Here is a 26803-nt window from a genome sequence, read left to right as displayed (position 1 = left end):
AGCTTAGCTGTTTATTATACACCGCTGAACAAGGAGGCAGCTGAGCTCATAGGAGCCGTCTCCGTAGGGCAGCAGTCTTCATGCTGTAAACAGCTTCGGGAGAAAGTTATGCTGGACGTGTTCTGCACACACGGTCAACTTTTGCATTCAAGACCCGAGCAAGGCTTCGCCACTCCCTCAGGACTCAGGCGTTGGTCCTCAGCTCATGTCAACAACACACATTCACTTAAGACTCACTTTCTTCCTACATCCTTTCATCCATTTTTTAATCAATCTCTTAACTTTTTCCATTGCAATATGATTGTATGCTTCATATCTTACTATACTATTAAAGAAGTATTTATGGTCAAATCAGTAGTAGAATTGTCTCATCTTTGTATATGTCCTTCATGTCCCACATTCAGGGCTGCTGTCCTCCAAGTGCACATTTGGCATCAGGCATCCTAAGTTTGAAATCTTTCTTTGTTGGTAAATAGTTGCTGCCCCAAACTCAAAGACTACCCTGGGTGTTATCCTAGAACTTTCTGGATTTTTCCCAAATCTAATTCCTCAAAAGGATTAGTATTTAGTATAGAGAAGGCCTTCCAGATACCTCTTCTGTCAAGCCATCCAGATTAAGTATGTTGACAATCACCCATGCATATTTGTGTGTATTTTATGTGACCTCCTGACTTGCATATGTCTCAACAGACTATCATTATAGTGGTGTACAGATAACTTTGTAGTTGCTTTATACATTCAGTGTTAGGTTACAAATATTTCCTCATAATGGCTTGCAATCATAATTGACATTTGGAACCAATAAGTGGCATTTCACCTTGCTAAGAAATTAATATCTACTAGCCAGGTGTAGTGGCCCATATCTTTAGTCTCAGCAGTTGGGAGGCTGAGGTAAGTGGATCTCTGTGAGTTCAAGGCCAGCCTGGTTTACATAGTGACTTCTAGGACAGCCAGATTGACATAATGAGACCCTGTTCCCTGCCCCACCTCCCCCAGAAAAAATTCCCAATAGAAATTAACATTTCCTAAATCCCTTTCCTGTTGTTTGTCACCGAAGTAATTTACAGGTTTTATTTTTTTAAGTCTTTATAACTGTAATAGTATTTTTATGTATGTAGCTTTTTTCATTTTTATACATGTCATGTTTTTTTGTTTTAAATGACAGGTAAAAAAACTGAATTCCCTGGTCTCAGAGAAGAAGTCAGCTCTGGCCCCAGTCATAAAAGAGCTCCGCCAGTTGCGGCAGAAATGTCAGGTAAGGTTGACTTTGAGATAGTTTTAGCTCTTTCTTGCTCAGATGGACTAGGTGGACTCCTAAGTGTTTTACTTGGGAGGAAATTATTGTTACTGTGATATAAGCCAGTGGTTATGTCAAAGATTTAGTTGAATTTGTGCTACTTAGTTTGTCATACATTAATGAGTTGGTGAGGAGGAGAAGGAAATCAAATGGAAATATAAAAATGCAGCCAGATGAAAATTTTCTTTTAAATCATTTTGCATTTGAGAGCTGTACAGATTAAACCCCATTCTCTGGCCGGGCATCAGTAAAGCCAGCCGTAGATGGGTAGGCTTACTGTTCTGGCAGGCATGGTGGGGCAGATTACTGTAGGATAAGTACAAGTGCTGTTACTTGGAAGCCAATCCTAACCCTGATTTAAAGATGGACTGTCAGAAGATAAGTGCCGCCGCAGCAGGATCCAGCGGCCTCTACCATTTGGCATTAGCAGTTGCTGCTCCATCATTCTCCGTAGTCATTGTAAGTTTGAGTGTGAGCCATCTTGATGTGCCTGAGGATGGAACTAGAAAAGCAGTTCTGCGCGAGCACCATCTGTCAGAGTCAGCCCCAGCACGGAAAATCGCATAGACTTTGGAATCAGTTGGACACAATTTCTCCTTATAGAAAATGCCATGCAGTAGCTTATCCAGATAGACAAATGGGAGACGAAAGTAGGGGTCTGACTCTGGCCTGGAAATTCTTTTTTTTTTTTTTTTTTAAGGCATGGTCTTTCTCTCTATTATGTAGTATTATGTAGCTCTCTATGTAAACCAGGCTGTCCTCTAATTCACAGAGATCTGCATGCCTCTGCCTCCCAAGTGCTGGGATTAAAGGCATGAGCCACCATGTCTGGCCTAAGTTGTCTTATTTCAATGTCTTATTACACACTGCTACCATCACAGAGGAGATGAAGAAGTCTCTGCTATCTAGGGTTATGCTATACATGGTATGGTAGCACATAAAGAAACTCAAGCAAGATAAAAGAAAACACATCTAAAGAACAAACACTGTATATATTACTTATATATATTGTGGAGCAGGTCGGAGGGACTCTAAGAAAGTTTTTTTTTAATAATTTACTTAACTTTATTTTATGTGCATTGATGTGAAGGTGTCGGATTCCCTAGAACAGGAGTTACAGACAGCTGTGAGCCGTCATGTGGGTTCAGGGATTTGAACCTAAGTTCTCTGGAAGAGCAGCCAATGCTGTCAACCACTGAGCTATCTCTCCAACCCCTCTAAGAAAGTTTTGAACCAGAGAAGCTATAGGAGCATTAGCAGTGGGGACTTAATGGGTAGTGATAGTAAATTTGATATTAACAATATTTATTAAGTATTAGCTATGTACCTTGTACTCTGACATTTCTCATTTTGGCCTTACAATAACCCTAAGAGACAGGGACTTCCTTTATGGAAAGGAAGGAAGGGAGGGATGGAAAAAGAGAGGGAGAGAGGGAGGAAGGCACGCAGGCAGGCAGAAGCTAGGAACTTGTCTAAGATCGTGCAGTGGCAAACGAGAGCAAGTGTCTGTATTACACTTCACTAGTAACATAACGTGACACAGACACCCTGAATCTTTTGGGAATCTTCCTCTATTTCTGCCACCTGTGAGCCTTTTCACCACCATTTCTTTTTCCTGCCTAGTGGTCTCCCCTCCCTTTATGGGGCTGGTTATGCCTTGTAGCCTTATTTTCCACCCCCTCATTGTATCTCACACTGATCTTTCTACTCCTGTTGTGCCAAAACGTTCACGACTAACTCCCCTATTGTCCTTAATTTTATTTGTGTGTTTTATGGTGTTAGAGATGGAATCCGGGGCCTTTCACATGCTAGACAAGCATTTGTTTACCTACTGCTGAGCTATGCCCTAACCAAATTGGTTTTTTTGCGGGGTGGGGGGGGTTGGGGGTGGGGTGTTGTTTTTGCTTTTATGGTGTTGCCAAATGGAATCCAGCATTGCATACATGTTAGGCAAAGCATTGTATTTGGGAGCCACATCCCCAACTCCTAAAAGCCATTGTTTAAATTCAAGTTTTTGTTGTTGTTTGGGAAAGGATTTCACTATTCTCTCTCTCTCTCTCTCTCTCTCTCTCTCTCTCTCTCTCTCTCTCTCTCTCTCTCTCTCTCTCTCTCTCTTTTTTGTTTTTTTCAAGACAGGATTTCTCTGTGTAGCTTTGGAGGTTGTCCTGGAACTCGCTCTGTAGACCAGGCTGGCCTTGAAACTCACAGAGATCCTCCTGCCTCTGCCTCCCAAGTGCTGGGATCTCTTTTTTTTTTCTTAATCTTTTTTTTAAATTTAAATTAGAAACAAGCTTGCTTCTTACATCAGTCTCAGCTCCCTCTCCCTAACCTCCTCCCCCGCCATCTCCCCCAACCCTCCCAGCCCCCCACCCAATACCCACTCCACTCCCCAGGGAGGGTGAGGCCCTCCATGGGGGATCTCCAAAGTCTGTCATTTCATCCAGGGCAGGGCCTAGGCCCCCCTTTTTTTAATAATTTGCTTTATTTACGTACACTGGTGTGAAAGTGTCAGATCCCCTGGAACCAGAGTCAACAAACAGCTGTGAGCTGTCAAGTGGTTGCTGGGAATTGAACCTAGGTAAGAGCAGCTAGTGCTCTTAAATTTGGAGCCGTCTCTCCAGCCCCTGCCCAGAACTCTTGAGCTAAGAGAATCCCTCAACCTTTTAAGCCATGCCTTTTTATTTTGTTTTGTTTTATTTTGTTTGAAGTCAAGATCTTACTATGTAGTCCTGGCTGAACTGGAAGTCACTCTGTAGAACAGGCTGGACTTGAATTCATAGAGATATGCCTTCTTCATTCAGTCCCCAAGTGCTAGGATTAAAAGTGTGTGTCATCATGCCTGGGGACACTGTTCTATGTTTAAAGACCAAGAGTAATTTAAAATATCTTATACTTTAACTTTAATGGGCTACTCGCAAGTGTTTAGGGACTCTTACAGTTAACTATTATACTTAGAATGCATTCTAAAATTGAGTATTACAACTATTTAAAACCAAGAGTATCATCAACTCAAGATTTATAACTTATAATTTATCTAAATTTTTATAGTCATCTAACTAGAATAGCATCTTGAGGCAATTCTATAGCTGTGTAATTAATGGAATAATTATATGTAATTGCTAATATATCAGTTTAAAGTACACAATCTGGTAGTTTAGTTTTCTTGAAATACTCTTTACTGATTGATTTTTTCTTATAAAAGTAAAACTAAGCTGAATGTGGTAGAGCTAGAAGGATCAGAGGTTCAAGGTCACCCTTGATTACAGCTACATATTGAGCTTGAAGCTCTCATGGTCTCCATGAGATCCTGTCTCAAAAAAACCCAAAACCCCAAGCTATATTCAATCTGCAAGAATTGTTTAAGGGAAAGAATATAGCGATTAGGGAGGTAGCTCAGACCTGGTAGAGTGCTTGCCTAGCATGCGCTAGGGTTAGTCCCCAGCACCGCATAAAACTGGGCCTGTGGCAAACACCTGTAAGCCAGCGCTTGTGGTAGGATGGGTGGAAGGGAATTGAGGTCATCTTGGGCCACAGATACTGCTGTTATAGAGGGTAGCCATACCCTCTGCAGCTCTCTCCCAAAAGCCAGGACTACAGACATGTGCCACCATGCCGGTAGATTTTTCATCTCTTAAATCCTGGCAGCAGGGAGTGGTCATTCAGTTATTTGGCCTCATGTTTTAGATTTGTCATAAGCTGGGAGCCAGTTTGGAGCTAATATCTCAGCTTGCAAGTTCTTAGCCCATGTAGGTGGAGAAATCTAAACCTCTAATCAGCCTGAGTTCAAGCACCCATGGCAGCCAAGCTAGATCTTGATTGATTTGGATTTCAGATTCACAGGTAAAACAAAAAACAAAACAAAACAACGAAAAAAAAAACATATCATCAGCTAGTCATTATGACACAGGCCTTTAATCTCAGCACTGGAAAGGCAGGGACAGGTAGATCTTTGAGAGTTTGAGACCAGACTGGTCTACATAGTAAGTTTAAATTCTAGACCAGCCAGAACTACAAAGTAATATTCTGGGGATTTTTGTTTGTTTCATTTTGTTTTAAAGAAGGCTCTGTCATCAACCGTACCAAGTTCATCTTATTGAGAAGCAGTCTAAGTGCACACAGCTGCTGCCCTTTTCCTACTTACGGAACATATGATTGTTATATTCATTTATTTTGTGTGTGGGGTGTGTGTATGTGTGTGTACATGTACATGCATGGAAGTCAGAGGGCAACTTGTGGGATTCAATTTTTTACCTGTGTAAGTCCCAGGGATTGGATTTGGATGTCAGGCTTGTCAGCAAGTGCTGTTACCCCCTGAGCCGTCTCACTGGCCTCCCCGTTAGTTCATTTTAATACATAAAACCACAGGTGCTCTTTCAGCCTTTATACTGTTGTAGTATATGGAGTCCATACAACAGGGACAGCACATGCAACACTACTCTTCCACAGTAATGCTCGTTTTCAAGAATGGTACTATGTGGAGCCAAGGTCATTTTCAGACTGATTTTCAGTCTTATTCTTTAGCCCCTAACCCTTTGAAAGTTCTCAAATTGAGATCAGTTTGTGTCTACGATGGGGTCCTCAGTTGGAGCTCCTCACCCTCATGTTCCCACTGGTTTCTTCTACCCTGTGGAGCTCACTCCCCAGTGCTGTCTAGACTCGCTTCCCCAGGGGACCCACTGTCCATCTCTTCTTTTTTTGTTTGTTGTTTGTTTTCTGTTTTGTTTTGTTTTTTGAGACAGGGTTTCTCTGTATTGCTTTGGAGCCTGTCCTGGAACTCACTCTGTAGACCAGGCAGGCCTCGAACTCTCAGAGATCCACCTGCCTCTGCCTCCCAAGTGCTGAGATTAAAGGTGTGCGCCACCAACTCCCGGCTCATCTCTTATTTCTAGTCCTGATGATTCCACTTCGTTAGCAATTCATTTCAGCTCTGGGTTTTAAGAGATACTTGGTCCTCCTTAGCAAGCATTTGTAGATATTAGCATTCCTGTGCATTTGCAGAAGATATATAGATTATCTCACTGAGTTCACACTGACTCTACCCTTTATAGCAGTATAGTCTAGGCAAGGACTGGCCTTTCTGAGTGTTCTCTGAACATCGTGTGGAGGTGTCAGTCAGTATCTCCTTCAGGATAGTGTTCTAGGATGTGATTATTGTCCAGGGCCCCGTTCATATGCCCTGAAATGAGTCACAAAGACCCGCTCTGATAATGGACTACTCCTACATTCCTGGATTTTTCTTCTCCTTTGCTTCCAGTCCTTTACATACAGTGTTCCTTTTTTTGTTTGTTTACAAAAAGCAACTCCTTCCCCAGCTTGCCTCCCCCTAACCATTCTTGCTAATCCCGCATTCTCAGTTTCTCTAAGAAGTCCCACTGCTCCCAAGCCTGGGTTAGCTCTGAGCATCCTGTGTGCTCCTGTCTGGGTTATAGCTGCCCACAGGAACTCTTACAACCTGTGCATGAGTGTTACTAGGGGAGTACTGTTTTGTTCCCTGTTGTATCCCCAGCTCCTAAGCAAGAGCCTGGCACACCGAAGAGGACATGGAAGCTATTATTCTTATCAGCACCTCTATCTGTCATAATTCTCAAATGTCCAATTGTTGTATAAATAACCCGTAAGTATGCCAAGAAGCTTAGAGTTAAGTTACAAGACGGACAAGGACATGCATTGTTTCAGAGCCACGTTTTATGCGATTGTTTTTCACTTAATCATCTGCCCTTTTCAAACTAGGAACTAACGCAGGAGTGTGATGAAAAGAAAGCCCAGTATGATAGCTGTGCAGCAGGCCTTGAAAGCAATCGGTCCAAATTAGAACAGGTAAGAAGGGAGTTTTTATTTCAAGTTTAGCAAAGGCTATCCATGTGTGCACATTCTCACCCCCTCAGTGTCTCGAGTTCTTACATCTGTCTTCCTCAGTGCTCATGTCCCTAGCTCTTACCGGAGTGCTAGTCATGGTAGAGCTTAGTGAGTAAGTGCGCCTGCAAGTTAGAAAGTCTTAGGAGTCATCTGGGGACCAGTGGTAGACTGGTCCTGTAGACGAACTTGTGGGAGATGATTCTGATGGTCACCCTTCTGTTGTGCGTCTTCTCTTTTATTCTCCCAGTAATTTGTTGCCCACTCAACATTATGTATTGTAGGAAGTGCGAGGACTCCGTGAAGAATGCCTTCAGGAGGAAAGTAGATACCATTATACAAACTGTGTGATTAAGGTAAGGCAAAGAATATGCATCAGAAGCTTTCCTGAAAAGAAATTAAAATTGTTACTTTTTGTTTGCTTGGTTTTTTGTTTTGTTTTGTTTTCAAGATGGGGTTGCTATGTAGTCTTGGCTGTCCTGAAGCTCACTATGTAGACTATGTAGACCAGGTTGGCCTTGAACTCAAAGAGATCTACCTGCCTCTGCTTCCTGAAGGCTGGGATCAAAGGCGTGCATCACCACACTTGACTAAAACTTATTGCATTGACTGATGGATTTATTGTGTATGTGTGTGCCCATGAATACCATGTGCCCTGGTGCGTCTGTAGAGGTCAGAGAACAACTTGCAGGACTCTCCTTTGACTGTGTCAATCTTGGGGATGAAACTTGGGTTGTTAGACTTTGCAGCTGGTGCCTTTACCTACTGAGCCATTTTGTAGGCCCCTTCTGAGATCCCCAACAGTAAAGACTTCCTGAAGCCTGTCTTTGCCTTTAGAACCTGGAAGTTCAGCTTCGTCGAGCAACTGACGAGATGAAGGCCTATGTTTCCTCTGATCAGCAAGAGAAAAGGAGAGCAATCAGGCAAGTCATCTGATTTTGATACTATTTGCTCCGTGTTTTTACCTGTGCAAGGGTTATACATAAAAGAGATAAGGGCATTTCCGTTATCACATGCTAAGCCACCATTGAAGACTGAACCTTAGGTTGTCCTAGCCCTTCTAACTGGGTAGGAATACATATAACTGTACTTCTTGCTTGCTTTTTTATGTTGTAAATATATATATGTTTATATAAAATTTATACTTTAGCCACCTCTAAATGCAATTAGTGGCACTGCTTACACTTATAATGCTGAGCCATCACCACTGTCTGGGTCTGAACCCTTTCATGTTCCATTAATCATTAACCCCAGGCCCACCTCCAAGAATATGTGCACTTGTGTATTTGCTCTCCATAAGCATTAACGTTTTAATGCTGATTCTTTAAGCACACATGGCTGGGACTCTGGTCATCTGCCTACTAATTGTGCAGTGTGACAACTGCCTTTTAGCTAGAAATCATGTGACTGCAGTATTGCCAGCCTTTAGAATGAGAACTATTTAGTCCTTAAATGGTGACTTTTTGTAGTCTCAACTTGTGGCATACTGTAATGAATCAACCCTGGCCTTAAAATACATTTATAGCTAAATTGCAAGTTGTAATAAAATGCCGTAATGGAAGATAAGTCTTCTTCACCCTTCATCACAGTTCAGATGTTTTCTTTTTACTGTCCAGTAAGAACACAAAAGGGTAGGGGTCACACTGAGGCTTTTAATTGAGATTTCCAATGCATTAGTGTTATGAGAAAGGAGCCTAGGAAGTAGTCTGTAACAGAGTCTCTGTAGTGCACTGGAAGGCAAGCCAGACTGGAGCTCCCCTGTGAAGAGAGTGACTGTAATGCATGCTCTCACATATTAAAATATAAAAGTCCAGTTTAGGTTCTTCCAAAGAATGCAAACTTTCCTCTTATAGTCTATATTGTCAGTGGTAAGAAATGAGAGTAGATGATTTGTTATTGAAAATTAGACATTTTAGAAATTTAATTCACTTCTTTAAGGTTATCAGTATAAAAGGAAGAAGGAAAAATGCTTTTGAACTTTTAAATGTTCAGTCATTTTCTGACAGGATGTACATGATCACTAAAAAACCAGTGTGAGGCCAGCAGGGTGGCCTGGTGGGGGTCCAATCCCCAGAACCCACAAAAGGGAAGAAGAGAATCTAGTCCCTCAAGTTGTCCTCTGACCTCCTCCACGCATGTGCTGCGGCACAGGTGTTTGAATGTACATACAAACAAGCGTAAAGTAGTTCTTATTTAAACAAAATCCATGCAGCTGGGGAGGAGGCTCCCCGAGTAAAGTGCTCACTGTACGAGCACGAGACCCCAATGAGAATTTCCAGTGCCCACATAAAGAACAGATGTGATGGCGTGTGCCTATAACTAGCACTGAGGTCAGAAGCAAGCATTTCCAACGGGGCTCACTGGCCATCCCGTCTATCTAGAACACAACAAGCCCTAGGTTCTGTGAGAGAGACTGCTTTAGACATGAGAAAGATTGCTGAAGTCAGCCTTTGACTTCTACACCACCCACATGGAGGAGTGCACCTGCATGCATACATCAACAATCAATCACTATAAACTTTCTATTCCCTAGTTGTTTTGTGGAAAAGTATTGTGCCATGACTGTTGTAGAATATTATTTTAAGGTGTGTTACTTTTGTTTATACTCTGGAACATTTGTTTAATGATGCAATGATTATATGATTAAATAAAATTCACCTGTAGGCAGGAGGCTGGGTCAGCAACTAGCTGACAGGAAAGTGTAGGGAGGAGCCAGGTGAAGAAGAGTTTATAAGGACAGGTGAGAAAAAAAACGCATGAGCTCGAGGACTTCTTGGGAGGCACAGGGAGGTGAGCTTTGAATCTTGAGTTCTCTAGCGGGACAGAGATTTAAATAAGTTTCCTTAGTAACTCTAAAAGACTTGGCGCCTGAGGGAACAAAATCCCCCCAGGCTTTGGTTATTGCAGCCTAGACACTGCTGCTAGCAGTGAAGTTGCAGTTGCTAAATAGGTTAGCCATAGCTTAAAAGGCAACAATAATTAAAAAAGAAACACAACACATGACTATAGCAGTACATTCAAATATTATTAAAAGGGGTGCAGCAAAATGACTCAAGGCACAGGTGCTTGCCACCAAGCCTGACAACCTGAATAAGACACCTGGGACCCACACTATGGAAGATGAGGACATACTCCTGCAAGTTGTCCTCTGATGCACTTGTGTATATTCAAGTGCATACACATACACAAATTCAAAATTGTAACTGAAAAATAATTCTGAAGAATAATGTGGAAAAAATGGTGTTGGACACGTTTAAAAATATTATAGAGACAAAAAATATTGTTATTCCATTTTCAATATTCTGGTTCTTTTAATTAACCCAAAGGTTTAGGAAATAACCTGTTTAGTTTTCTTTTAACCCCACCCCCAACTGCCATCTCACCAAGGTATTAGGTGCAAACCTAGAGCCTTGTGCATGCCAGGTTAGAGTAGCATACTACTATAAGCCTGTTGGTTTCCTGAGAAATTTTTATGTAAATGAGAATGCTAAAACAATTTGGACAAGTCTCAGACCTAAGATACTAGTGAATTAGTGAATTCCCTAAAGCCATCTGAGCTATGACCATACTTTTTTGTCCCCCAAGACAGGGTTTCTCTGTGTAGCTCTGGCTGTCCTGGAACTAACTCTGTAGACCAGGCTGACCTCAAACTCAGAGACTAACCTGCCTCTGTCTCCTGAGTGCTGGGATTAAAAGTGTGCACCACCACACCTGGCTCCACACATTCTTCTAGAGTTACTGTGTCATTTAACTTATCCTAGTAGTCATTTGGGGAACATGGAAAGCAAGCAGTTGAACCTTGTGTTTCGTGTGTGTGTGTGTGTGTGTGTGTGTGTGTGTGTGTGTGTGTGTGTGTGTGTGTAGTTTGTGAGACAGGGTTTCTCTGTATTGCTTTGGAACCTGTCCTGGAACTCACTCTGTAGACCAGACTGCCTGCCTTCAAACTCAGAGAGATCCGCCTGCATCTGCCTCCCCAATACTGGGACTAAAGGAGTGCGCCACCAATGCCCAGCTATATTTCATGAATTTTAAGGGCAAATGCAGGCTGGTGGGATTGTTGACCATCTCCACTCTTGATCTTGTGTGCAGATGCCGCCTGTGCTTCTCCACAAGGGCTGTGAGTGCTTTCTCTGCCGTCCTCCCTGCCCCTCAAACACAGAGGCATGGTCTTTCTCTGCTGAGCTGCTGGATTCTCTCTTTTGTGGCTCATGATATCTTAGATTCTCCATCTTATCTTGCTTTATTCTTCCAATAAAATCTAAGTTTGCCCAGAGACACAAGAACATTGTTTGCAGTTAAATATAAGATCTAGCCAGGCATGGTTGTGCAGGCCTTTAATCCCTGTACTCAGCAGGCAGAGGCAGGTGGATCTCTGTAAATACAAAACCAGGACTATTATTCAGAAAAACCCTGTCTCAGAACATCCCTCTCCCCCAAGTAAACAAGCAAACAATTATAAGATTTAAAGTCTCCTCCCATATTCCTTATTTAGTTAGAGTTTCTAGTGCTGTGATAAAACACCATTGCCCAAAATCATTTTAGGGAGGAAAAGGTTTAGATCAGCTTGTAAGTATCAGAAGTCAGGACAGGAACTCAAGCAGGCCTGGACCCTGGAGACAGGAGCTGAAGCAGACCGTGAGGGGTGCTGTTTACTGGCTTGGCCTTCATGGCTTTCGTAGTCTGCTGCTTTTACCCAAGACCATCAGTCCTGGAGTGGCATCTCTCACAGTGGCCAGGGCCCTTTACATTGATTACTGATTAATAAAATGCATTACAGGCTTACCGCAAGCCTGATCTTATGGAGGCATTTTCATAATTGAGAGTCCCTTTTCCTAAATGACTCAAGCTTGTGTCAAGTTGGCATAAACCAGTCTGGACACCTGCCATCTGTTCCTTAATCTTTACCCTTCAGTCTTTGACCTTAACATGTCACCTACTTTATTTAAATCTTGCTCTTTTTTTCTTACACAGCATGAATATATAATTGTGCCTTGATTTTTAAATACATTTAAATATTTTACATTAGAATGAGATTTTTAATCTTATAAAATATTTGTAAAACCTAGAGCAATCATTATGGAGTAGCATGTACAGATATTGAGTGCTTTAAGATGAACATGGTGACCGGGCATTGGTGGCGCACACCTTTAGTCCCAGAACTCGGGAGGTAGAGGCAGGTGGATCTCTGTGAGTTCGAGGCCAGCCTGGTCTACAGAGTGAGTTCCAGGAAGCCTCCAAAACAATATAGAGAAACCCTGTCTGGAAAAAAACAAACAAACAAAAAGGATGAACATGGTGACACACTCCTGTAGTCTCGGCACTTCGAAGGCTGACATTAGAGAATTGTGGGTTTAGGACTGGTCTGAGAAAAATGGTGGGACCTTGTTAGAGGTGTATGTATGTATGTATGTGGTGTACACCTTTAATCTCAGTACTTGTTAGAGGTGTATGTATGTGGTGTACACCTTTAATCTCAGTACTTGTTAGAGGTGTATGTATGTGGTGTACACCTTTAATCTCAGTACTTGTTAGAGGTGTATGTATGTGGTGTACACCTTTAATCTCAGTACTTGTTAGAGGTGTATGTATATATGTGGTGAACACCTTTAATCTCAGTACTTGGAAGGCAGTGGGTTCCAGACCAGCCTGGTCTACAGAGCGAGTTCCAGAACAGGACTCCAAAGCTACACAGAGAAACCCTGTCTTGAAAAACAACAAAAGAGAAAGAGAAGAAGGAAGAAAGGAAAAGAAAAGGAGAAAGGAATTGAGTGTGGTGGCCCCCCTCCATAAACACCAGCACTTGGGAGGTGAAGACAGGAAGGCCAGGATGTCAAGACTAGCCTTGTTGTACACTAAGTTTGAGGTCAGACTGGGCTACTTGAGATTCTAAAAAATATAAAATGCTAATACATCTGTATGTGTATATGTTAGCAAATGCATGAGAAATGTACACATATATATATGTACTTATGCACATAAACATGTACATATGAAAATATTAAGTTATCTTTATTTAGAATTTTTCCACGTCAGTATGTGCAGACTTGTCTCATTCTTTATCACAGTTCTGTATTGCTCCTTTGAACAGATAACTATAATCTACCTAGACATCCCCAGCAACATGTTTTCAGTATCTCATACACATTGAAGTGAACAGTATTTGCTTAAAGTTTCTTAAGTCATGGGAATTCTTCTGTAGAGTGAGTTCCTGGAAGTCGAGTTGCAGAGGCAGACACTGTTCAGTGTTTGTTTAATATGTGCTCCTTCTCTCTGCAGACTCTAAAAGGCAATGTGTAATTTAAGCAAATGGGTTGCCATTGTTTTAAGGGTAGATTAACCAAAAATAGAATTTAACATCTTAATTTTCTTAACTTAATTTCCCATATAATGATCCCCCCCTTTAAATTACTGTTTAGTAGAAGAAATGACTGAACATGAGAAAAAACAAAGTATCTGATGAGTTTCACTCTGATTCTGCCCTAAACTGTAATTGTATATAGATATGCTAGTTTATAATTCAGTTGTGTGTTTATATCAATTCGAGTTGAAGTAAAATCATGTGTTTCCTCCCTAGAGAACAGTATACCAAAAATATTACTGAACAAGAAAACCTTGGTAAGGTAAGAATTATTTTTTAATGTTTCTAATTCAGACTTTTTTTTTTTTTTTTTTTTTTTTTGGTTTTACGAGACAGGGTTTCTCTGTTTTGGAGGCTGTCGTCCAACCTGGCCTCGAACTCACAGAGATCCGCCTGCCTCTGCCTCCCGAGTGCTGGGATTAAAGGCGTGTGTGCCACCACCGCCCGGCTATTTTTTAATGTTTCTAATTCAGACTATTATATAGCTCTGACATTGTCATTCTTTTAGAAGGCTACAGTTTTAGGAGTTGTTAATTCCTTTCTTAAGAATTTAAAGGGACTAACTAGTGAGACAGTGCTGAGTGTTAAAGTGTGGTTAGCCTGGTGACCTGAGTTCTTTCTTGGGATTCATGTACTAGAAGATAACCAACTCACATTAGAGGTCTTCTGACCTCCAAGCACATCTCTCTCTCTCTCTCTCTCTCTCTCTCTCTCTCTCTCTCTCTCTCTCTCTCTCTCTCTCTCTCTCTCTCTCTCTCTCTCTGTCGTGTGTGTGTGTGTGTGTGTGTGTGTGTGTGTGTGTGTGTGTATGTGTGTGTATGTTTGTATGTGTGTTCCCTAGCCAGCTGGTAGTGGCACACATCTTCAATCCCAACACTCAGGAAGCAGAGACAGGTGGATCTCTGTGAGTTCAAGGCCAGAATAAGTTCCAGGACCTCCAGGGCTACATAGAGAAACCCTGTCCTGAAAAACATTAAAAAAAGAAAGGAGGGCTGGGTGTTGGAGGTGCACTCAGGAGGCAGAGGCGGGTGGAACTCTGAGTTCGAAGCCAGCCTGATGTACAGAGTGAGTTCCAGGACAGGCTCCAAAGCAATGCAGAGAAACCCTGTCTCAAAGAAAGAAAGGACGGAGGGAAGGAGGAGAAAATAATGTATTTTAATTAGTTTATATTAATATTCATTTGTAAAAACCATTAACAATAAATAGATTGTTTAGATTTTTAGAAGTTATTACAATTGTCAGTAGACTTTCATCTAAAGATCCATGTTTAGAAAAGTCCTGGAGAGCTGGAGAGATGACTCAGTGGTTAAGAGTACTGGCAACTCCTCCAGAGGACCGCATTCAATTCCCAGCACCCACATAGCAGCTCACAACTGTCTGTAACTCCAGTTCCAGGAGTTCCAAAGTCCTCTTCTGGCCTCTGTGGGCACCAGGCATGCATGTGGTGCAGACATACACGCAGACAAAACACCTCTCTCTCTCTGTCTATCTGTCTCTGTCTCTCTGTCTCTCTCTTTCTCTCTGCCTCTCTCACACGCGTACACACACACACACATGCACACACGCACACACACAGTCTTTTAATTAGGAAAAGTATCTGATGAATGTTAATGTATATGGAAATGTTTATGAAACCTTAAATCCCCTTAACAAGCTTAATTTCTAAATCATCTATGGATTATCGGGCTGAGTAAAGCTCGGTGGTGATATATGTGCTGATAATGTACACGAGCCTAGTTTCAGTCTACAGTACCGGGAAGAAATCCTTGCTCCTTCTAGTGCAATATTTTACTTAAGCAAGAAAGCTGTAAGAACAGTGGGATATAAAGTATTTTTAAGCAGAATGAGGCAGACTTAAGTTTCCAAGTGTGCATTGCACACAAGCTTGCAGAGGCCAGAGACCCATGGGTGCCCTCTTCTATTGCTCTGAACCTGTTCCCTTGGGACAGGGCTCACACTGAACTGTGAGATCCGAGCTTCTCCCTCACCATGCCCCAGGGGTCCTCCTGTCTGTATCCTCCTCCCAGTGCTGAGGTTACAGGTGTAGGTTATGGGGTCCAAAACAGAGCCCCACGCTTGAGCAGCAGACACTCTTACCATCCGTAGCTGGCTCTTTAAATAATTTTTATAAGTTGTTAGCATTTTTGGCAAGGAAATTTTTGCCAGGTAATTTGGCAAGGTAATATAAGAAAAGTTATAATTTAGGTTTACCATATCTGAAAAAGTTGTGCTCAGAACTCTTAAAATTCTTAGTATACTTTAATGGTCTTTCCAAATACTTTTAATTTGTGAACATAAACATGTCTGTAGTGAGATACATTACTCACAGCATAAACTTTCACATGCTAATCATGTACTTTCTGTATTACATAAAAAGTGGTTGGTTGTGTCACAATTATATCCGAAAATTCCCCTGTGTGTTCTCTCACTGTTTTCTGATACTTACTTTCAGCGTCCATAACTGGGTGGGCAGTATTTAATCAGTGGTTTAAATCTCGCCTTCATCCGGGTTCATCCTCTTATTTGGGCAAGCGTCAGCCACCAGCGTTCTCACTTGTCCTGCACGGCGGATGAGCTGTGTCCTAAGAGAGGAAAGCTGGGCGTGCTGCTGTGTGGTGGCTGCTCTTCTCCCTTCTCCCCGGTGGTTGTCTCACTGTGTCTGTTGGCGTTTCCCCCCCCCTTGGTTGTCTCACCGTGTCTGTTGGCGTTTCTGTTACCCTCTTTCCGTATAAGTACACCACCAGCTCCTCCCTTCTTTCCCGTTATCTCCTCATCCTGTCTACGCTTTTCCGTCAGCCTTCCTCAGTCTGCAGAACCAACGCATATGTTTGCAACTAAACATTCTTTACTTCTCTTTATAATTATGGTCAATAAGTAAAACAGATTTAGCAGGTGGAACTGCCTACAGTGTTAGTAACAAAAATAATTCTGGGAGCTAGAGGGAGATGGCTCAGTGGTTAAGAGCACTGCCTGCTCTTCCACAGGACCAGGGTTCAATTCCCAGCACCCACATGGCAGCTCACACGCATCTGTAACTCAAGTCCCAGGGGATTCAACACCCCCTTCTGGCCTCCATGGGAACCATACATGCACATAGTGCACAGACATACATATAGGCAAAACACTCATAAAGTAAAAATGAATATGTCTTTTTTGTTTGTTCTTTGAGACAGGTTTCTCCATGTGGCACTGGCAGTCCTGGAATTGTAAATCAAGCTGGCCTCAAACTCCCAGAGATCTACCTGACTGTCTTATTTATTTAAAAAAAATTCTCGCCGGGCGGTGGTGGCGCACGCCTTTAATCCCAGCACTCGGGAGGCAGAGGCAGGCGGATCTCTGTGAGTTCGAGACCAGCCTGGTCTACAAGAGCTAGTACCAGGACAGCCTCCAAAGCCACAGAGAAACCCTGTCTCGAAAAAAAAAATTCTCATAGGGATTTTGGCTTATTAAATGGCAAACACCTTTTTTTAAAAATAACCATGTCTCTGAAGAAGATATGCATGTGGTTTGATAATTTGAACTTACGTAGAATGGACATACTTTCAGGATAGAATATAGCATCTATTGATGATAACATACACAACACAATATAGGTTATCAAGTATTTCCATCTGTTATCACATGAGAAAGAAGAGTATAAGGCTCATACTTTATTGTTCTCTGTTATTCACTACAGTTGGCAATTGAGAAAGCTGGGGTCCCTGGAACCTAAGTACCTTGCTTAAAACTGGTGACAAAGCCACAGCTGAACCTCGGGTCCTTTGAGTTGACATTCTGTGCTCTCAGACCAGACTGCTTCCCTGGTTCCTTTGTTTCTCCCCTTTTCCCTCCCCTCCCCCTCCCCTTTCCCTTTCCCCTCCCCCTCATCCTTTCCTTTCCCCTCCCTTTCTTTATTTTTCTCATGATTTTTTTTTTTTTGTTCCTTATACTTGATCTTTTTTGTTTTTTGTTTTGTTTTTGTTTTTTGACAGAGTCTCTCTGTATTGCTTTGGAGGTTGTCCTGGAACTCACTCTGTAGACCAGGCTGGTCTTGAACTCACAAGAGATCCACCTGCCTCTGCCTCCCGAGTGCTGGAATTAAAGGCGTGCGCCACCACCGCCCAGCTCTTACACTTGATCTTAGCCAAAAGGCTGGGAAGCAATATTCTTGTTTGTTTTATGTGTAACTGTTGCCTACATGTGTGTAAGTGTGCTACATCATTCACCAGAGCCCCTGGACGGCAGTTCCAGATAGTTGTGAGCCACCATGTAGGTACTGGGAATCAAACCTGAGTCTTCTGCTAGAGTGGCAAGTGTTCTTAGCCCCTGAGGCATCTCTTCAGCTCCTTTTGCTGATCTTTTTGACTTCAGGTTTAGGGCACCTTAAATTTAGTTAACTTTTTAGACATTCTTAGTGTAAATGTTTCAGAGGAGAACATAGTTGCTTCATTATCACTCATGAAATGTGCAGAACACCCTCCGCTCATGATGACAGAAGTAAACCTCTTTAACTAATTCATTATTATTCTTTTTGTTTTCAATGATAGAAACTCCGGGAAAAGCAAAAGGCTGTACGAGAAAGTCATGGTCCAAATATGAAGCAAGCAAAGATGTGGCGAGATCTGGAACAGCTGATGGAGTGTAAGAAGCAGTGCTTTCTAAAGCAGCAAAGCCAGACTTGCATCGGTCAGGTAATTCAGGAGGGCGGAGAGGACCGGCTGGTGCTCTGAGCCCATCGCGTGCCATGCGGCTGGGCTTCAGATGCTGCGGGCGAGTGCATCACCAGCACAAGGCACTTCCTTCTTGGAAGGGATTGTGCATCCGTTTGCTTTCAGACTCCCTCCTCCTAAAGTTGTCTTGGAAAATGAAGTGAAGGCAGATCATGTTTAAAGGTCTTTTTTAACATGAAGAAGAGGCTTGCGTTGTTTAGTTTAGCCGTCGAGTGGTGTCCTGAGTTATGGGAAAGGGACTGAGCTTGCTATCTGTAATGTAAACATGTGTCCATTAAGAACCATGTAGTTTTTAAGGCTGTAATAACAGTGGATTAATGTTTTTCTCAATCTTTTTTCCGACCCTAGAGGACTCTTTTAGGAACTAGTATCTCTTGTTTTGAAGAAACCCTTGTCTGAAGTCAGCAGTCCCTACGGTTCACTTCAGTTTCTTTCTCTTCTGTAAATGCAAACCAGTTTAATATTTTGAAAAGCATTTGTTCTCCTCATGTGATTTAAAAGCAAATAAAGCTCAGTACATGTCATGGCTGTTGATCTTAAATAATATAATTGTGTCCATTTTTTTCTTTTAAGAGTATCTTAGCCGGGTGTTGGTGGCGCACGCCTTTAATCCCAGCACTCGGGAGGCAGAGGCAGGTGGATCTCTGTGAGTTCGAGACCAGCCTGGACTACCAAGCGAGTTCCAGGACAGCCTCCAAAGCCACAGAGAAACCCTGTCTCGAAAAACCAAAGAAAAAAAAAAAAGAGTATCTTATAATATTCATTTCTCATCTCACAGGATTATTGTCCATTTTCACCAAGCATCAAAATGAGAGCTAATAATACAATCATATGATTGTTCTTAGGACTGTTATAAGTATAAAAATTGTCATAAAATGTAAATGTAATGTGGACTGGAAAATTAACACGGTATTCCTGGTGAAATTTAGGAATCCAAAGTGCTTCCAGCCTCTGCTTCATTTGGCCTAGACACTTAAAGAGTTCTTTGGTTGTCCTTAAAGACATTAAACTCGTATGTTCTCTTTTACTTCACTTTGATTTCAATCTGTTTGTCAAAAATTTTGAAAACTCAGGTAGTCCTTTGTAGGCTAGTTCTTTTTAACTGCCCTTAAAAAAAGAATGAAAATTCATGTTGTGTAAAATATACAGACATGCATCTCTTTGTCCCAAGTTTGATCTCCTCTTAATATTGAAGGCTTATTAGTAATCAGAATTTCAGTGTCAGCCTCGACTCCACATATGGCTACACTGGAATGCATTCAACACAGGTGTGCATACACACACACACACACACACACACACACACACACGCACGCACACACGCACGCACGCACACGCTGACAGGAGGAGGAAGATGAGCATTCCGGTGTTCGTGGCTGAGTTTTACCTGGGCAGGTGTCAGCTAGGAGCATTCTCATTTGTACCTTTGACAGAGCAGAAGATAAAAGAGGCAAGCCTGTGCTTTTTTTTTTTTTTTTTTTTTTTTTTGGTTTTTTTACAAAACAGGGTTTCTCTGTATTGTTTCCGAGGCTATCGGTCCAGCCCAGCCTCGAACTCACAGAGATCCGCCTGCCTCTGCCTCCCGAGTGCTGGGATTAAAGGCGTGCGCCACCACCGCCCGGCAAGCCTGTGCTTTAGTGTGTCAAAGAGACCCTTAATTCATTAATCATTCTTGGACACTGAGGTAAATTATGTTTATGCCAGATCAGCTTTAGGCTTGGTGTGTAAGTTGTATATAATGCTTCCTTAGCCAAAATGTGAATTCTGAATCAAATACTTGAAAGACTAGATGACTTTTACAGAAGCCGCATTTTATTCCCCAGAGATAATCTCACAAGATTATAAGACCTAGAGGCTAGTCTATTTTAGCCCTGCACTCCTCTGGTTCTCCTGTTTGTTTTGGGGTTGTGAATGGTAGCCCACAGGCCTGCTTAGGGTTCTGATTGATCACCTGCCATCTTCCCTCTGCATGGGACAAGTGTGCAGTTTACACACAAAGGCAGCTCTGAAATTGCTGTATTAATTGAAGCAGAACATCATTATTACTTCAAGAAAAGCAAATCGAAAAAACTCTGAAAGAACAAGTTATTTATAGCTTTTATGTAACATTGGACACTTAGTAATGCGGCTTAATGGGTTCCATGCAGGCTTCCTTCCACTCAGCCATGATTTGATTGCAACATTAACAAGCTTTGACTAACCCTGACAGTTTTTGACAGCTGGCACTTAGTGAAGAAGAGCTTGCTCCAGTTTTTCCTCCAAGGCCGATATTCTAACTGGCTAATTGATGAGAGTACTTAATCATTTTAGAAAATAATGTGTCTTTCACGTGATGGCCCAAATAAAGGAGAAAAATGTAGCCTGTGAATCTGCCTCGGCAGTCAGATTTCCTTCTCTGGGGCTGGTTGTGGCCAGCGGTTGAGAGGGCTGACAGTCAACTGCAACTCTCTCACTCACTGTTGGTTCTGGAAATAACCCGGTAAAGGTTGTCCTTTACGAAGAATCTATAGGAGTAGGATATACTTCCCGTTACAATCAGCTGAACTCAAGGTCACATTTTCCAGAGCTGGGGAGCAGCTGGAGGACCTTAGAACACTTGACAGGACATCAAACCAGCAATGGTTAACCCTCTAGCTTTCCCTCTGGGCTGATGCTTCCTACCATGCCTCTTTAATTCATCAGGCAGCACTTCTAAAAGAGTCATTGAATCACATTTGCCTTTATTTGATGTTTGTCATTCTGCCGAATTCTTAGCATGCATGACATTTATACATCTTTGAGAAAATTTTAAGCTCTGTGCACTTTCCAAATGTGTTTAAGTTCTTAATGCTAAAATGATACCAAGCATTTTTTTTAAATAAGAGACTATGTATGTTATGTAGCCCAACGAAAAAATGTGTAAATTGGCAGGATTCTTTGGATTTGAATTTGAAAAAAATGCATCATGAGTAACAGACAAAGCTGTCTTTTCACAGAGGCAAAGTTTATATTGAAAAATAACTGTGGAGGTGTGTGTCTCAGACAGCCCTAATCTTAACATAGGTACTCGCCCAGTGCTGGTGCCTGATGAGTGTGAATAAAAGGTTTGTTTCTACAAAGACTTCTAGGCGCTTACATCATGCCTCTTGCTTGGCAGGCAGGAGTTTGCCTCCGGGAGCAGGTAATGGGCACCTGCTGATTAGCCTGCCCTGGGCTTGCTAACCCACAGACTGGCCATGTTGTGGTGAGGCAGGTCTGGAACATATGGACCACACCGTCGTCCAGACAGTCTACACAGCCAGAAAAGGGATAGATCTGCACCTTTGTCACAGACGTAATTACCTCTCTACCTTCCTCCCTTTCCCCTAAGTGAGGGCGGTCTAATTAGAGCTGTTTGCTATGGCAGCCAGGCATGAGGTGAGTGTTTTGTCTGGGGAGGGCAAAGAAGGATCATTAGAGGTGATCTGTGTGTTGTGATGTCTGACTCTTCAGTCTTAAAAAAAAAAAGACAGGTTCGTTGTGTAAGAATATGGTTTATTCTTACCCAGGCCTTACAAAAGAAATAAAAAAATAAAACCAAGAGTCCAAATAAGTAGTTTTTGAGGCCTGGACAAACATGTGCTTACTGCTCCCATGCTCCCCCTTCTGGCAAACTGGAAGTACTCTCTGGGTCACTGGTAATTTCACAATTTCCTTTCTAGAACCAGAGAGCCTTGCGTCACTGAGCTGGTGACTGTTATGGAGATTCACTATTCAGAACTCAGGGAGAAATGAGAGTTCTGTTTCCCAGTGAGGTTCTGAGTCTCCATTTCAGTTGAGGATATAACGCTTGTGAGGAGCTCCTTAGGCTGCACTTGGTAGAGGGCATAGAACTCAGCAGAGTTCAGGCTCTGGCGCTTCCAAGGAGGCTGAGAATGACTCATGTTGTCCTCTGTTAGGACCTCTGAGGGAGCCCTGCCAGCCAGTGCAGAGTCAGTTTTACTCTGCCCTTGCAGTGGATGCCTCCTAATTCTCTGTAGAGTAGCCACAGTGCTGCTCACCCCTCACCAGGGAACCTGCCCCCCCACTTAAAGAGCTCAGGCACAATACTGTGTCAGCAGAAGGTGGACTTCATTAAAACATGAATTAAACAAATTAGCACGGTTTATCTCCCAAAGCCCTGCAATCATGACGATAAAGAAGAAAGTGTTCAAACCATTAATGAGTGCCAGGTATATGCCAGGCAGAGTCTAGAAGCTTGTTTGTGGGAACCAAGGTAATTCTCAGTGAAGTAGGACAGTTATTCCTTGTTTATAGATAATGGATATAGATGGCCAACATCCAAAACCTGTGCTCTAAACTGCGGCCTCAGTGTGTAACCCATTGTATACACAGGGTATTTATTCGTAAACAAGCTGGTGTCTGTTTCTGAACTGTCATGTGCATCAAATTCTGTTTAGTGCTGCTTGGGAACTACCTTTCTAAAGAATGGATTTGAGGTCTAGAGAGATGTCTCTGTGGCTACAGCATGGACTGCTCTTGCAGAGGACCTGGGTTCAATTCCCAGCACCCATATGATGGCTCACAACTGTCTGTAGCTCCAGTTGTGGGGCATCTGATACCTCTTCTGGCCTCCTCAGGCATCACACATGTGGAGCACAGACACACATGCAAGCAAAACACCACATGTTTAAAATAATTTAAAATAAAAACTAGGTTTGCTCACTGATTTGAAGAACAGATTTTACCTAATGCTTGCAATGAGCTGTGTCATTTAGACAAGGGTTCTACTAAAAGCTGATGTCAGTGAGCTCATGAAGGCGGCAGCTGATGACTCAGACGGGGTGAAGCCCTGCAGGGCACTGTTGAGGTCCACCTCCGCTCAAGTGGTGATGTGACAGTTGGACAAGGCCAGTTCTTGATTTATGAAAATACGGCAGTGAAACAAAAACTTGAATACAAAAAAACCATAATGAGCAAGACTATAAATAAATTTATTAAATCTAAAAATACTTTAACTGTTTTACAAACATCTCTTGCATTTTTGTATAAAACTGCTAAGACACAGCAGCTTTCTAAACTAGAGGAATTTGTAGGATGCTAACTGGAGAGTGAAACTTAATTCATTTGCTTACATGCAAGTATTATCTCCTGTGTGTATTACTGCACTTAGTCACGAAATGTAAGACCTGCATTAGTTGAGTTTTGCTCTAAAAACCTCATAGGCAGACAGGCAAGACGACTTAGCAGGCAAAGGCACTTGCCACCAAGCCTGGCGATCTGAGTTGACCCTAGAAATCCATGTGGAAATGAAAGTTGTCCTCTGACCACACACATCTACAAAATAAACAGAATTTTCAAAACCCACAGATTCAAGGATTATATAGAAAGTAATGTTATATGTGCAGTTATTTTGAAGTGGGTTAGGGAATGATTTAAATGAAAGGTGAGACATACCTAGATTTGTAAGGACAAGTTAGGATTTTATGGACACACACACAAAAAAATGGAAGATTTAAAAAAATGTGAGGGACTCAGTGCTTAAGAGCGCTGGCTACTCTTGCAGAGGACCTGGGTTGGGTCCCCAGCACCCATATGGCGGCTCACAACCACCTGTAACTCCAGCTCCATGGGAACTGACTTCATCTTTCTCATCTCCTGGAGCACTGCATAAACACCACACACATATACACACATTAGATAATTCAGCTTAAAAATCACTTTTAAGGATATGGCATGTTCAGAAAATGACAGGAGGTCTCAGTGGCCCAGTGGCATAGGGAGAAATAGTAGCGCCATTATGTGCTAAGCTCTTGTTCCTTGTACTTCAGCCCCTCTTCCTGAGCCACAGGTTGGCTTTCTGATGCTTCAGTTACCTTTGGCCAACTCTACCCCAAAACTTATAACTGAAAACTATCATAATAGTTCATAAGCTTTAAATAACTTTTATCCCAGCATATGATTTTAGTCGTATTTTATTGCTACTGCTATTGCATTAAAATTTATAATTTTCTATATAAGACTATATAGAAAAACAGTATACACTCAAAAGGATGATTTGGCACTGTCTTTGGCTCCAGGTATTCACTGGAGGCCCTCAGCTAGACCACATGAAAAGGCATATGAGAATAAAAGGTGTGGCTGCTGGCATCAACCACTCACAATACATAAAGCAACAGTAAACATCAGACCTAATGACAGGTGTTTAATGCGGTGGTGCTGTGGAGGGCCAGCCAACGCAGGAATCGATCAGAGAACCCTCCCTAGACCCCTCCCACTGTGGCAAGTTCTCACTTTTCCTAAATAAATCTATGCTTAATGTGCTCAAAAAAAAAATCTGGGATCTGGAGGTGGCACAGTGACTCGTGCCTACTTTTCTTGAGTTGAGCCAAGCCAAGAGGGTCCTAGCCCGAGTTCAACACCAGCCTGGGAAATGAGCTATAAGCAGATGGAGATGAGGGGGAAAGTGAAGAGAAAAGAAAACAAAAACCAGAGATGTAGGAGCCACCAGAAGATGAGAGAAGAGTCAAGGAGGCGTCATCAGCGGTGGGAATTGGCTTGAGCCTGGAGGGTGAGAACCATAACTAACGTTGGTGAGGACGTTGGTGAGGACCGCTAGGGCTAAGGCAGTGTGGGTGCTCGCTGCCCGGTGAAGCTGCAGGGGCAGGAGAAGCATGAAGTCTTCTCATCAGTATGAGCAACGTAACCAACGACAGAAGTGGTTTTAGTGCCTGCTTAGCCAATAAGCAGAATTATCCCCAGGTTTTCTGAAACTTTCAATATTTCAAGATACCAAAGTTTATTGCCAAGAGCAGAACTCTACTGGACTTCCAGACACCTGTTTTATGACTTGCAGGGTGCTGTAATCCTTTTGGGGTTTAAAAATTTTTAAGGGACCAATTCAGAATTGAAAAGGAAGCAAGCACTTTGAGCTGGGCAATCTAGGCCAGCCCAATGAAGAGCAAGCTGCCTCTCCTGGAAGCGTGCACAGAATCTGGCTTGGAGCAAGCAGGGACTCCTTGTGGGGCCAGAAACCTCCAGAAGAGAATGCCCTGGGGCACAAGGCAGCACTCCCTGGGGGGTGAGGGAGGGGCTGCTGGAAAGCAGTTTGCGAATGCTCCAGGCTGCTAGGGCGATGAGCAGTTGTCAGTTGCCAAGGTCTTGGTTCTCCACGCTGTCAGCTTCCTTGAGGACCGTTGATGAAATGAGAGATCAGCTGTGGAGAGAAGAACACACCATCATCTGTGGACTTAACTGGGGGAAGGAAGGAGCACTAGACAATCAGCCAGTTGTTTATTATATTGAATATGTTTACACCCAGACAAAGATCCAGCCTTTAAGGGGGAGGTATCATCTACACTTTTAAAAAAATTAGATGTTAACAGTCTTGGATTTGTGAGAAAAAGATTTGATAATTCTAAAGAATTCAGCTGAGAAACAGAATGTCTTAAAGGGATATTTTGGTTGGGAGAGAATTTTAAAAGTTTATATGATTTCCCGTGTTTTAAAAAAAAATCAAAGCTGGTGTTTCACAGCGCTTCGTTTCTTTCCCTTGAGAGCCAGGAGCGTTTTCATTGGAACAGTTGCCGAGTTACGAGTTGCCAGGAAGAGCCTCAGCCATCAAGAAGACCACTTGCCAGGAACTTGGCCATGTCAAACAAATGTTGAGCTTTTATTCTGACACTTCTTACAGAATTTGATTGAAACTATATATGTCCAGATAACACTCAGCAAAGTGCCCTTCTTACATTTGTTTCAAGATATATTTGGAAACAAGAGAGATGACCTTGGGCCCAGCTGCTTTTCCAATTTAGGACTTCTCCCTGGGTCTACTGAACGATAGATACTCCCCAACACTGCAAAGTCACCGAATGGAAAAACATTTTAGGTACTCTGTGCCTCAAGTCCCGGGATGGGGGACATTTCCCCCCAGCAATATGTTCTGTCTTTAAAGGAGGGCTATATTTAGCCATAAACTCTATATCAGCTTCATAACCATCTACTTCACAATACAGTCAGGAGCACATTTGCTTTTCATCAGAGCGCATTTTTGTAATCTAAATTGAGCTGTCCTTGGTTTTTAAAATATTTTAGCTTCTAAGAAAAAAAATCCAATCTTAACCCTTTGCCTTTGCTTTCTGGCATTCGGATTTTGGTTTGAAGCTAGACAGAGTTCATTGCAGCTTGATGTAAGGTCTAAAAGATTTTGGAAGCATCAGTGTCCCCTTTGGAGGTTAGTGCCACCTGTCACAGCTGACAGTAAAAGTCCTACTGGTCCAAACTCCAGCCTGAATGCCAAAGTTAGCTTCCAACTGTATCTGCAGTTAGCCCACGGAGGTGGATGGTTTATACTGTTATGGTGACACCCTTCCAGGTGCTATTTTGCATATTTTGAAGGCAATTCCATTTTTAGTTTGTTGTCATGGCCTTAGGTTTTGTTTTGTTTTTTAGATTTATTTATATGTTTTCATGTATGTCTGTGTACCACTCATGCCTGGTCAGATGAGATTGCTGGATCTCCTGGTACTGAGAATTTGTAAACCTCCATGTGGGTTCTGGGAACTGAACCCAGGTTCTCTAGAAGAGCAGTAAGTGCTCTTAGCCAAAGAGCCATCTCTCCAGGCCCCC

At 42.4% G+C, this 26803-nt stretch overlaps 1 protein-coding gene across 8 annotated transcripts in view; it reads left to right on the top strand.

Annotated features, from left to right (window-relative positions):
- Ift81 (intraflagellar transport 81) overlaps window positions 1–18741 on the top strand; it is an 88912-nt gene extending 70171 nt beyond the window's left edge. For 5 of the 8 annotated variants that reach the window (XM_040731322.1, XM_040731320.1, XM_040731325.1 and 2 more), the window contains 7 exons: window positions 1166–1255; window positions 7028–7114; window positions 7435–7506; window positions 7988–8073; window positions 13725–13770; window positions 18035–18178; window positions 18566–18741. In XM_040731322.1, the coding sequence (XP_040587256.1) occupies window positions 1166–1255; window positions 7028–7114; window positions 7435–7506; window positions 7988–8073; window positions 13725–13770; window positions 18035–18178; window positions 18566–18616 (576 nt within the window). In that variant the 3' untranslated portion in view covers window positions 18617–18741. Of the gene's footprint in view, window positions 1–1165; window positions 1256–7027; window positions 7115–7434; window positions 7507–7987; window positions 8074–13724; window positions 13771–18034 lie in introns of all 8 variants that reach the window. The other 3 variants (XR_005870969.1, XM_040731323.1, XM_040731324.1) reach the window with 3 other exon arrangements.
- The last annotated feature ends 8062 nt before the right edge of the window (window positions 18742–26803 follow it).

Source organism: Mesocricetus auratus, unplaced genomic scaffold, assembly GCF_017639785.1.
Source record: "Mesocricetus auratus isolate SY011 unplaced genomic scaffold, BCM_Maur_2.0 Super-Scaffold_100025, whole genome shotgun sequence".
NCBI classification, from domain to species: Eukaryota; Metazoa; Chordata; class Mammalia; order Rodentia; family Cricetidae; genus Mesocricetus; species Mesocricetus auratus.
The sequence above is the reverse complement of the archived record's forward strand: the minus strand, read 5'-3'. Positions and strand labels throughout refer to the sequence as shown.